Source organism: Erigeron canadensis, chromosome 5 (assembly GCF_010389155.1).
Source record: "Erigeron canadensis isolate Cc75 chromosome 5, C_canadensis_v1, whole genome shotgun sequence".
Classification (NCBI taxonomy): domain Eukaryota; kingdom Viridiplantae; phylum Streptophyta; class Magnoliopsida; order Asterales; family Asteraceae; genus Erigeron; species Erigeron canadensis.
Window position 1 is genome coordinate 23,590,324 of NC_057765.1, and position 11,037 is coordinate 23,601,360.

The 11,037-nt window shown below is 35.0% G+C and overlaps 2 protein-coding genes across 2 annotated transcripts; one reads left to right on the forward strand and one right to left on the reverse strand.

Moving 5' to 3' along the window:
* The first annotated feature begins 535 nt into the window (after positions 1–535).
* Positions 536–3,558, forward strand: LOC122599195 (beta-xylosidase/alpha-L-arabinofuranosidase 2-like). Its single transcript, XM_043771657.1, has 6 exons — positions 536–915; positions 1,272–1,559; positions 1,652–1,821; positions 1,901–1,998; positions 2,074–2,835; positions 2,987–3,558. Exons 1-6 carry the CDS (start codon positions 559–561, stop codon positions 3,556–3,558), a joined length of 2,247 nt encoding a protein of 748 aa, XP_043627592.1. The 5' UTR covers positions 536–558.
* A 1,011-nt stretch (positions 3,559–4,569) lies between these two features.
* Positions 4,570–5,505, reverse strand: LOC122602257 (vacuolar iron transporter homolog 4-like). The gene has a single exon (XM_043774964.1). It carries the CDS (start codon positions 5,423–5,425, stop codon positions 4,754–4,756), a length of 672 nt encoding a protein of 223 aa, XP_043630899.1. The 5' UTR covers positions 5,426–5,505; the 3' UTR covers positions 4,570–4,753.
* Between the last annotated feature and the right edge of the window lie 5,532 nt (positions 5,506–11,037).

Genomic DNA, 11,037 nt, shown 5'->3' on the forward strand with positions numbered 1-11,037 from the left:
AATAATATGAAAAAAAATATATATATCAAACCGGTCTGGACTTATATCGAGACCAGCATACCATGCCAAAAAAAAGCCAGAAAAAAGTGTCAAGAAACCGAGCCAAACCTTTTAAAAGACCGGACCAGGCTGGGTTTTTTCCAATCTTTACAATCATTTATACAAGCTTTGATTTATGTATTCTAATGACCTCTTTAACTTCAACATGTACTAAAATTTCATACGATTTTGAACCGGTAATTAGTCAAGGCCTAAAATCCATATATAGTGGAAATAAACTTGGCATATAAATCTCAAAAATTATTCTCCATCATGCTAAACGGTAAACTCACAACTAGAATCAGAAAATAAAGTGTTATTATTCAAATTTTCCACATTAACTTTGACTATATATGTACATTAGTACAACTAAATTATAAGCATCATAGAAGGATATAAACCACATTTTTGATCAAAAAAGTTCATCAAATCTAGCTCTTTTTTCTCCATTCTTCAAGACCATCAATGACATTTCAAACTAAACCTCTTCTACCTATTCTCTTCATTGGTTTGTCATGGATGATCATGGTTTCGGCTCAAGACTCCCCTCGATATGCTTGTGACACAGAGAAAAACCCGGGATTAAAGAAGTACAAGTTTTGTGATACTTCACTTGTTATCAAAACAAGGGTGAGTGATCTGGTGAAAAGTATGACATTGCAAGAAAAAGTGGGAAGTATAGTGAGTGTAGCCGATAGCATCCCTCGCCTTGGGATACCGTCGTATGGGTGGTGGTCTGAAGCGTTACATGGTGTATCGAACATGGGACCTGCCACTTGGTTTAATAAGAGCGTGATCCCCGGAGCCACAAGTTTTCCTCAAGTTATTCTCACTGCTGCTTCATTCAATGAAACTTTATTCTATACTATTGGAAAGGTACATTGATTCAATAGTCTAGTTTGTTTCTTCATTTTTGCCAGATGAATCTGTAAGAATACGTAATGTATGTAGAATTTCGTGTTCGTATTTGCTTATGTTATATTAAGTCAAAATTATGACTAGATATGGACTTTATATCTATAATAATCATAATTAGTGTGCCTCTATCCAGACAGATAAATTTTTAAACGCAATAATCAAATAAACAATCCTATACGTTCATCATTAAACGAACGGGGGTTATTTATGGTCATATTTTTCATCAAATCTTTTCTAATTGGCAATTATTGAAATATGATCTATTACAATATATTTGAATCTGAGAGGATCCTAACTGAAACTGATGATACTAGGTGGTTTCGACAGAAGCAAGAGCAATGTACAACAGTGGTGTAGCAGGACTAACATTTTGGTCACCAAATGTGAATATTTTTCGAGATCCAAGATGGGGAAGAGGGCAAGAAACGCCAGGCGAAGATCCAGTTCTGACTAGCAGATATGGAGCAACTAATGTTAGAGGTTTACAAGAAACAGATGACGGTGATGATGAACGTCTCAAAGTTGGAGCTTGTTGCAAACATTACACTGCTTATGATCTCGACAACTGGACTAGTGTTGACCGATACCATTTTAACGCTTTCGTATGCCTCTTATTATTATTCAACAAAGTATTACTACAAATTTACTTATATAAGCTAAAAAGGTGACATATTTTTGTGTCTGTTTCTTGAAGGTATCAAAGCAAGATATGGAGGATACATATAATCCTCCTTTTAAAAGCTGTGTTTTGGATGGAAATGTTGCAAGTGTTATGTGTTCATACAATCAAGTTAATGGCATACCGACTTGTGCTGATAAGGTGCTTTTGGAAGATATTATTCGTGGTGAATGGAAATTAAACGGGTATATTTTGGATCCAATTAACGTGTTATGTAGAAGGCGATGTTTACAAATGTGTAACACATGTTTGGTGGTATTTCAGGTACATTGGTTCAGACTGTGATTCATTACAGGTGATGTTCAATAGCCAAAATTGGGCTAAAACACCGGAAGAAGTTGCAGCAGATACATTAAACGCAGGTTATAACACGAGTTTTTTTCATAAACTCCGTGTCAAAATCATACTAATCGTTTCGTAAAAATATTTTAATGCAGGGTTGGATCTCAATTGTGGGGATTCACTAAAGAAATTCACAGAAAGTGCAGTAAAAAGGGGGCTAGTGAAAGAATCAGTGGTGGATCGGGCTGTCACGAACAACTTTTTGACACTTATGAGGCTTGGGTTTTTTGATGGGCACCCGAGTAAGCAATTGTATGGAAATTTAGGAAAAAAAGATGTGTGCACCGAGGCTAACCAGAATCTAGCCCGTGAAGCTGCTAGACAAGGAATTGTGTTACTTAAAAACAGTCTTAACAAGTTGCCACTCGATAAATCATCAATCAAGTCTCTAGCAGTAATCGGGCCTAATGCTAATGCAACAAAAGCCATGATTGGAAACTATGCAGGGGTACCATGTAAATACACATCACCTCTAATAGGGCTTTCGGATTACGTTCATACAGTTTATGAAGAAGGTTGTGATGTAAAGTGTAAATCGACTGCCAAATTTGAAGATGCTAAGAATGCAGCGGGTAAGGCAGATGCTGTTGTTTTAGTCATGGGCACGGATCTTTCTATAGAAGCTGAGGCTCTAGATAGGACTGAAATAGACCTTCCTGGACAACAAGAACTACTTGTCACCCAAGTCGCGTATGCATCTAAAGGACCGGTAATTCTTGTTATAATGTCGGGTGGGGGAATGGATGTTGATTTTGCCAAAGGGGAAACGAAAATTCCTAGTATTTTATGGGTTGGGTTTCCGGGCCAAGAAGGTGGTGGTGCTTTAGCTGATGTCATATTTGGTGCTTATAATCCAAGTAAGTTTTGTTTACATTTTGTTGCCATATATGATCTACATATATTTTTTTTGTGCTCACATATTATCTGCAAAATGTTAAATATTTATTGTTGTGTAATTCGAGTCTCATAGATTTTTTTTTACATATCATGGTTTTTTTGCGCTTGCAGGTGGACGACTACCAATGACATGGTATCCACGAACATACGTTGACTCAGTACCCATGACCAACACCAACATGAGACCAGACCCGGTAATGGGCCAACCGGGCCAAACCTACAGGTTCTATAGAGGTGATGCAGTTTACCCATTTGGGTTTGGGCTAAGCTACGGTTCATTCAATCACAAACTTGTTAAAGCACCTAATAATGTGTCAATCCCATTGAATCAGACTCACTCTTGTCGTTCCTCAACATGCAATGCCATAGATGTAGATGATAATGTCTGCAATGGCTTTTATTTTGATGTCTATATGACGGTAACAAACTCGGGAAATATAGGTGGAAGTCACACGGTGTTGCTATTCTCCTCTCCACCTATGATATACAATGCACCGTGGAAGATGTTGGTGGATTTCAAGAAGGTGTGGTTGGCGCCGTTGCAACGAGCTGTGGTGAGCTTTAGAGTGAATGTATGCAAGCAATTGAGTGTGGTTGATGAGGATGGTATGAGGAAGATAGCATTGGGTGGATATAATTTTCAAGTTGGTGACATCAAACACCACATAGTTCTCAAGGTTTAATATGTGTATGTGTTTTGTTTTACTCATTGTAGTGTTTAGGATTGATTTGCATTTTGCCAGAAGAACCAAATATGATTCACAATTGTAGTAATTTTATTTAGGATATGGTATCATTGGATGAGATTTTTACCCCTGACCTTCGTGTTAATGTTCTATATGTCTCCCACTGGCCACTGCTAGGGCGCTAGGCTACAATCACGAAAACAAATATCTGCAAATTTCCTCAGCAACGACCAAGAAACAAGCCCTATTCTTGGAAACGGCCAACCAAAAGGGGCCTGTTTGGTTGAGGCATGCTTTGAACAGACTTCCTTTAAAACAAACACCGTCTAAACGTTAGTTGTCTCCAAGGGCATAATGGCCAGAGCGCGCACTAGTACTAACTTGCTCAGTTGCTCACAATTAATGTCCGAAATCTTGTTACAATTTCATATGTATATATTCTTATTGGTGATTTTTGGGGATGTTCATGGTGTCAAAAGACCAAATCATGTTACAATTTCGTATGTATAGTATACAAAGTTGGTGAAAATAACATTTTGCACCAAACTTTACAGATCATCGCATTGTATATGCATTATTCTAGTGATTCATAATAATTAGCTTCGCATGATTTCTTAGACAAAATTAATATTTATTTGTTTTCTATTCTATCTCTTTCTATTTTAGTATAACTTATGACTTGTACGTCTAAAAATGACAGTAGCAAAGGTTAGTTTCTTGTAGATTTGCGTATAGAATGATTCCCTTTTTATCTTATGTTTCTTGTGTTCTATTAATATCTTTTCAATATACGTTTGTTTTTATTAATTCTTTAATGGTGTAAGCAATATGCTCATAATTTTTCTAAATTCACATTGACATAATGAATAAATTAAAAATTCAAAACCTCACTATATTGATAATGAAATCTTAAATACTTAAGAAGCTTCATTTTTATATAATTTTCCAACTTCATCCCCAAAATGAATTGAAGTGCATGAGTCATATAAATCTAATTACAAACCCTACCATATATATCACTAGTTATTTATGATTAAGATTAAATTAAATATTAACCAGGCCAATAGAACCTACTGCTTTGGTTAATACACCCATAGCCACCCACCCTCCAATCAATATTCTAACCGTTGGCTTAACCATGGGAGCCCTCCCTAACCATATATATCACTAATTATTTATGATTAAGATTAAATTAAATATTAACCAAACCACTAGAACCTACTGCTTTGGTTAATCCAAAGGTGACACCCATAGCCACCCACCCTCCAATCAATATTCTAAGCGTTGGCTTAACCATGGGAGCCCTCCCTAGCACCGCACTCAGCACACCGAACCCTACTAGCGCCATGCTTACCACCACCACTACCACAGCCAGCCTCACGTGATAGTTACTTATAAATGAGGCTGCAAGTAGTGGCACGGCCGCCCCCAATGCAAATGCAGATGCTGACGCTAGGGCGGCCTTTGTTGGGCTAGGTAGCCCATTTTTCTTGTTTTCAAGTTCGTCGTGATTGATCCAACCATTCTTTATTTCTCTTTTAAATTGTGACATTTCAATGTCATATTGGGAGTAAACCGAGACAAACTCCCCTATGGCCATGCTACAAGCACCACCGACCATCGTGGCGATCCCAGAGAGAATCATGGTCTTAATATCTTTACTTACCGCACCTACGCCCATCATTATGGTTGCGGTGGAGAGTAGGCCATCATTAGCACCTAAAAGAGCGGCTCTCAACCATTGAGCTCTTTTGGCATAATCAAATGTTACTTCAGTGGATATTTGGGTACGTTGGTTTTCGACATCTAGGCTTTGTTTAATGGTTGGGTGGACGCCGGTGTTGTCAATGGTGGTGGTTGCCATCGGTAGAGAAGGTGGTGATGATGGGAGGAGATGAGGTTGTGATGTATGAAAGTTATTACTTGTGGGAAATATACAAATAGAATTGTGGAGGGCACACGCCTTGTGATACCTTTTTATACACCAAATATAAAGTTTGAGAATATAATTAACTTAGTACTAGTAAATTCTCTTTTTGCAAATTAATGTGAACACTTTTAGATCCTTTTTTAGATCCTTTCATGTAAATGATATTTGTGACACAAAATGCAACTTTCACTATATAGTCGGTTATATATCTTTTCTTTTTGCAAGAATAATCCTTCTCCTTTTTTAAACTATTGATCATCTTTAATATTCGTTTCATTACATGAGAACATTAGTATTTGTATCTTAAATCATCACATTCTACTTTAATTTATTGTTTAACATGCTATCAATCAATATGAAGATACAAATAAACACAAAGAACAATAGACTCTATGAAGATTTAAAGGTGGTACCTATGTCATTTTAGATGTTTACAAGAATTATATTGTGGTTGGGTTTGGTTACAATAAGAAAATGAGATTATTGGTTAAAAGTGGTACGAACTTTACTAAAATTAGTACTATTATAATATACTTGTATTTTTAACAAGGATTTAATATCACAGAGTTTAAGTAACATTACAACTTTTTCTATTATGTGTATGTATAAATTTTTTTGAATATTATATGTAAGTATCTCGTTAAATTGAACACTTAGTGTAAAATTTTTACGTTGACCAATCTAACAACTTTTCAGTGGACAACTCATATAGTTGCCACGTATACAATTTTACATTATGCGTTCAATTAAGCGAGATACTTATATAAAATGTTCAAAATTTTTGATGCATACACACAATAGATGAGTATCCAATTGTGGTACCGGGGCTAGGGTTCTCCCATTACCTTTTCTTTTACATACAATAGAAAAAATTGTAAAATTACTTACACTTCGAGATACTTAACCCTTTTAACAAACATCAAACTTACTATCTAAGGAAATTGAGGCCACTTGTCGAAATTGTAAACCACCGTCTGTAGTGGTAAGGTCCTTTTTTGTCAGCAATTCTAGTCCGATCGTAACTGAATTTATCGCGGTGGGCTTTTGGACGTCGGGTTTTCTCTCGAGTTGGAGGGCTTGGGCTACCCAAATTAACCAATACAAGCGGGTGTATATATATATATACTATATTATAATTATAATATATTATAAAGCATATATATATTATCTATACTACTATATAAAAATTATAACCCTATATTGAAAGTTTACATAAATGGGACATGCGAATTGACCAAAATACCCTTAATAAATTAAATCATCATTATCAACCCTTAATATTAAATCACACAATTAATCAATTATATTAGAAAATATCTCTACTAACCCTTTTAAATCAAATACTTTTACTTACACCAATAGATGTCGCCACCACCGTTATCGCCGACTTGCCGCCGCATTGCGCGGGTACCATGCTCGTATTACTATATTATAAAGTAAAAATCATTTAAATTTTCAACATTTAACTTAAATTTTCAATATTGATTGTAAGTATTTCTTACCCCTCCTATCTATTCTATATTTACATAAAATAACTATAATACCCTTTCTCTCTCCACAAATCTCAACCAATCATTTTTTTTCTCTTCTCCATAAATCATTTATTACTCCAATTTGTTCAAAATATTTTATCTCAAAAACCGTACATTGATAAATTATAAAAATTATATGGGTGTTCTTAAAATTTCATGCTCTTTCATTAGATATGTCATTCGATATACTTTCGGCGAATTTTTAAATACGGGGGCGGAGCCCGTATGGCTAAGCCATTTGACTATCATATTCTATGACATATCAACTTCTATGACTTATCACACTCTATGACATATCACACTCTATGACCTAGCTATCACCCCCAGTATCTCACCGCTGCAATGCGTGGGTACTTACTCTCGTAAAGCAAAAAGCCTCTGGATTTTCAACATTTAACATAAATTTTCAATGTTGATTTTAAGTACTTCCCCAAGATGCCCTTTCTATCTATATTATATTTAGTTAAAATAACTATAATACCCTATATTTCTAATCAAATCTCAACCAATCATTTTTTTTTCTCTCTTCCATAAATCATTTATTCCTCCAATTCATTCAAAATCTTTTATCTCAAAAACCGTATATCGATAAATTATAAAAATTATATGAGTGTCCTTAAAATTTCATGCTATTTCATTAGAGATGTTGTAACACCCCAAAAATATAAAAGATAAATAAATCAATATTTTATGTATTTTAGCCCTTAAAATAATTTTCTAGTATTTTATTTTGAGATTAGGGGTTAATTTAGTTGGAACTTTAGTGGCTAGCGGGTATAATACCTATTAAAAATTGAAAGAAAACGTGGCATCATGGAAAGGAGTCCAGCCATATATTGTTGGTAATTCACACTAACACTGGTTCTTCCATCTCAAATCCTTTCTTCCACTAATTCTTCCACAATCTTCCAATCCACAAAAGTTGATATATGAAATTCATCCTTTTAATTTTATTAACTAATTCAAATAATAAAGAAGCAAATTGGGGGCTTATAGTGGCTTGGTGGTGGTTGAAATTTACAAGAAGAGAGGAGGAAATTGGAGATTTCGTATTTGTTTTATTGTTTTTTGAGGTAAGAAATTCTCCCTAATTGTTGAAATGTAAATTAGGGTTTTTGATTATTGAAATTAGGGTTTCGATTAATGAATTTGGAAAATTTGTAATTTGAGGATTCTTTTTAATGAACCCTAATGGAATTAAAAAGGGGAAATTTGGGGTTAATGCAATGAGTTTTCATGATTATGAACCCCATAGTGATGAAACATATATTTTGGGTGTTTGGCTAGAATTGTGTTATTAAAATTATTATGATATTTGTGTTGAATTCTTTTAAGTAGCCAAACACCATAATGATAGAGTTCATGGTGAATTCAATTAGATAATTGTGAAAGAGTTGAGTTCGTATAACTCATAGATATATATTACATAATGTGTAGGTGATGAAGATCATTTTGTTGAGCCTAATAGCCATATAGTGCCAAATAGCCAAGTTTAAGGTGAGTGTATATGCATATGATCATGTTCTTGTTATTAGAGGTCATAGGTGGGTAAATTCTTGTGACCCATATTTTTGTTGAATATGAAGACTAGTAGGTGGGTAAATTCCTACTAGTCAAATTGTTGATTTAATGAATAAAAGCTAGTAGGTGGGTAAATTCCTACTGGCATAATTGATGTTTGATGATAAAAGCTAGTAGGTGGGTAAATTCCTATTAGCATAATTAATGTTTGATGATAAAAGCTAGTAGGTAGGTAAATTTCTACTATCATAATGCGAATTTGAATATGTGAGCTAGTAGGTGGGTAAATTCCTACTAGCCTGAAAGGACTAGACTCGAAAACCAAAAATGCATTTTTTTTCTTTTTATATATATATACCCCCACTCGCAGTGGGGTTGAGCACTCCCACTGCGCCGCAGTGGGAAGTCTCGAACTCAAGTTTGGAAAAGCCCCACTGCGCCGCAGTGGGAGGAATAAAATTTCTGGTCGTAGGATTCCACTGCGCCGCAGTGGGCAAAACCACCCCCACTGTGCCGCAGTGGGCAACCTGATCAGCAAGCCAAAAACTCATTTCAACCTTGATCAAACTTATAACCTTCAAATTGCAAAACAAACATCTTAAAACACATTCCAAAGATTTATAACAAATTCATAGACACATTTTAACATATTTACAACATCAAATTGTTTCGAATCCCATGAACACCATCATATGGGTCATTTACCCACTTTGACACTATTTTCGACCAAAATGCAACTTCACAAACTTTCTAAAATCTTTACACCTGATCATTTACATAGTTGTAACAAAAGTTTGACCATCAAATCAAAATGTACTAAGAGCCATGAGGAGAGGGATTTCTAAGCCTCTAATCCAAAAGTTTGTCATTCATCCAAGAATGACCTAATACCTTCAAGTCTTGCAAAATCAACTTCAAGCTCTAACCAACTCTTTCAATTCAACCACACTAGTTCCTTCTTCCGGAACTACCTATAAAATGGTAAACAACTAAAATATAAGCAAAGGCTTAGTGAATATACTTGCATACATTTACGAATACGAAGGAGGGCAAAGTGCAAGGACTTTCACATGTAACCTATGACACCGTCATGCCACATTTACATGCTCATCTTGCACACTAACAATACATATATGGATCCATATAAGCTAAACAATCATATCATTCACAACTATCGGGATTCTTAGGCCCTGGAGGTTCTTAGGCTTCATATCATTACAACTATCGGGATTCTTAGGTTCCGGGGCCTCATAATCACAATGCCCCACATGGGCTTATGCCGCATCAATTACCACACATGGATAAATAAACTTCAACATGATGTGGTCAAATACCGCCCATGGACAAAAGGCTTCAACATGATGTGGTCAATTGATCCAACATATACATAAGGTATGCAAATATACTCACCTCCTCCGCAACTTGGAAAATAAAGCTAAAACGATAATGCACAACAAGCTTCAACCTATGATCATATCATAAAAATGCATAAGCTTACATTCACAACTTGACTAGCTCAACCTAGCCATTCTCAATCACTAGCCTTTTCTAAACCCAAAACCCAACCCAATTGTCATTGAGTTACTTTCATCTTTAACAATAACATTAGGTAGTTCAACCTACCATTTTCATCCACATTTCAATAACTAGCAAAAACTCATCTTTTCTCATTAACTAAAATTTTCTCATGAACTTAACAATTTCATAATCAAACACATCACTTAACTCAATGACAACTAGGTTATCTAAGGAATTGGGAAAATGTAACCATAAATCATATTCTAGAAAAAATCCCCAAATTGGTTCACTCCATGAACCCTAATTTCAAAAGAAAGATGAAAACTAAATTAGGGGATATCAATACCTCAACAATGAAAGACAATAAATTAGGGTTTTCAGTTCACAATTTCTTTCCCTTTTTCTCTTAAATTTTCGGCCACCACCACAACCCATAAACCCTAACTTTTTAATTCTTGAATGAAGATTATTTGACGGTGATGATTATTATGGATGTTCTTATCCTTGAATTTGAAGGAATTTATCTTTGATTTTGAGAGAATGAGATGGAGTGCATGTAGAAAATGAAGAAGAAGAAGATAATGGGTGGAAGAGTGAGTCATAAGCCAAAATAGATGGCCGGCACTCTTTGGAGATGCCACGCCTCATCTCTCAATTTTTGTGGGTATTTTACTCGTTATCCGCTAAAGTTCCAACTAAATTAACCCAAAATGGGTGGACGCACCTATAAGAACCGACCTTAGTTCAACATGAAAACTTATAGGTAATATAAATTCTAGTGAAATTATAGTAACCCATTTCTAGAAACTATTTTTCATATAATAAGTATCAGACTTTACCTAAGCTTAGGTATTATCACTTTAAAAAAAGTTACAAATTAAACCTTTAAATTTGATAAACATACATAACCCCCCCCCCCCCTCAAATTTTACATAACCTTCCCCTAAATTTTACATAATCCATAGGTACTGCATG

Coding starts and splice junctions, on each gene's coding strand:
- LOC122599195 (XM_043771657.1), top strand. CDS start 559: ATGATCATGGTTTCGGCTCAAGACTCCCCTCGATATGCTTGTGACACA. Junction 916..1,271: donor TATTCTATACTATTGGAAAG/GTACATTGATTC, acceptor TGATGATACTAG/GTGGTTTCGACAGAAGCAAG. Junction 1,560..1,651: donor GATACCATTTTAACGCTTTC/GTATGCCTCTTA, acceptor TGTTTCTTGAAG/GTATCAAAGCAAGATATGGA.
- LOC122602257 (XM_043774964.1), bottom strand. CDS start 5,425: ATGGCAACCACCACCATTGACAACACCGGCGTCCACCCAACCATTAAA.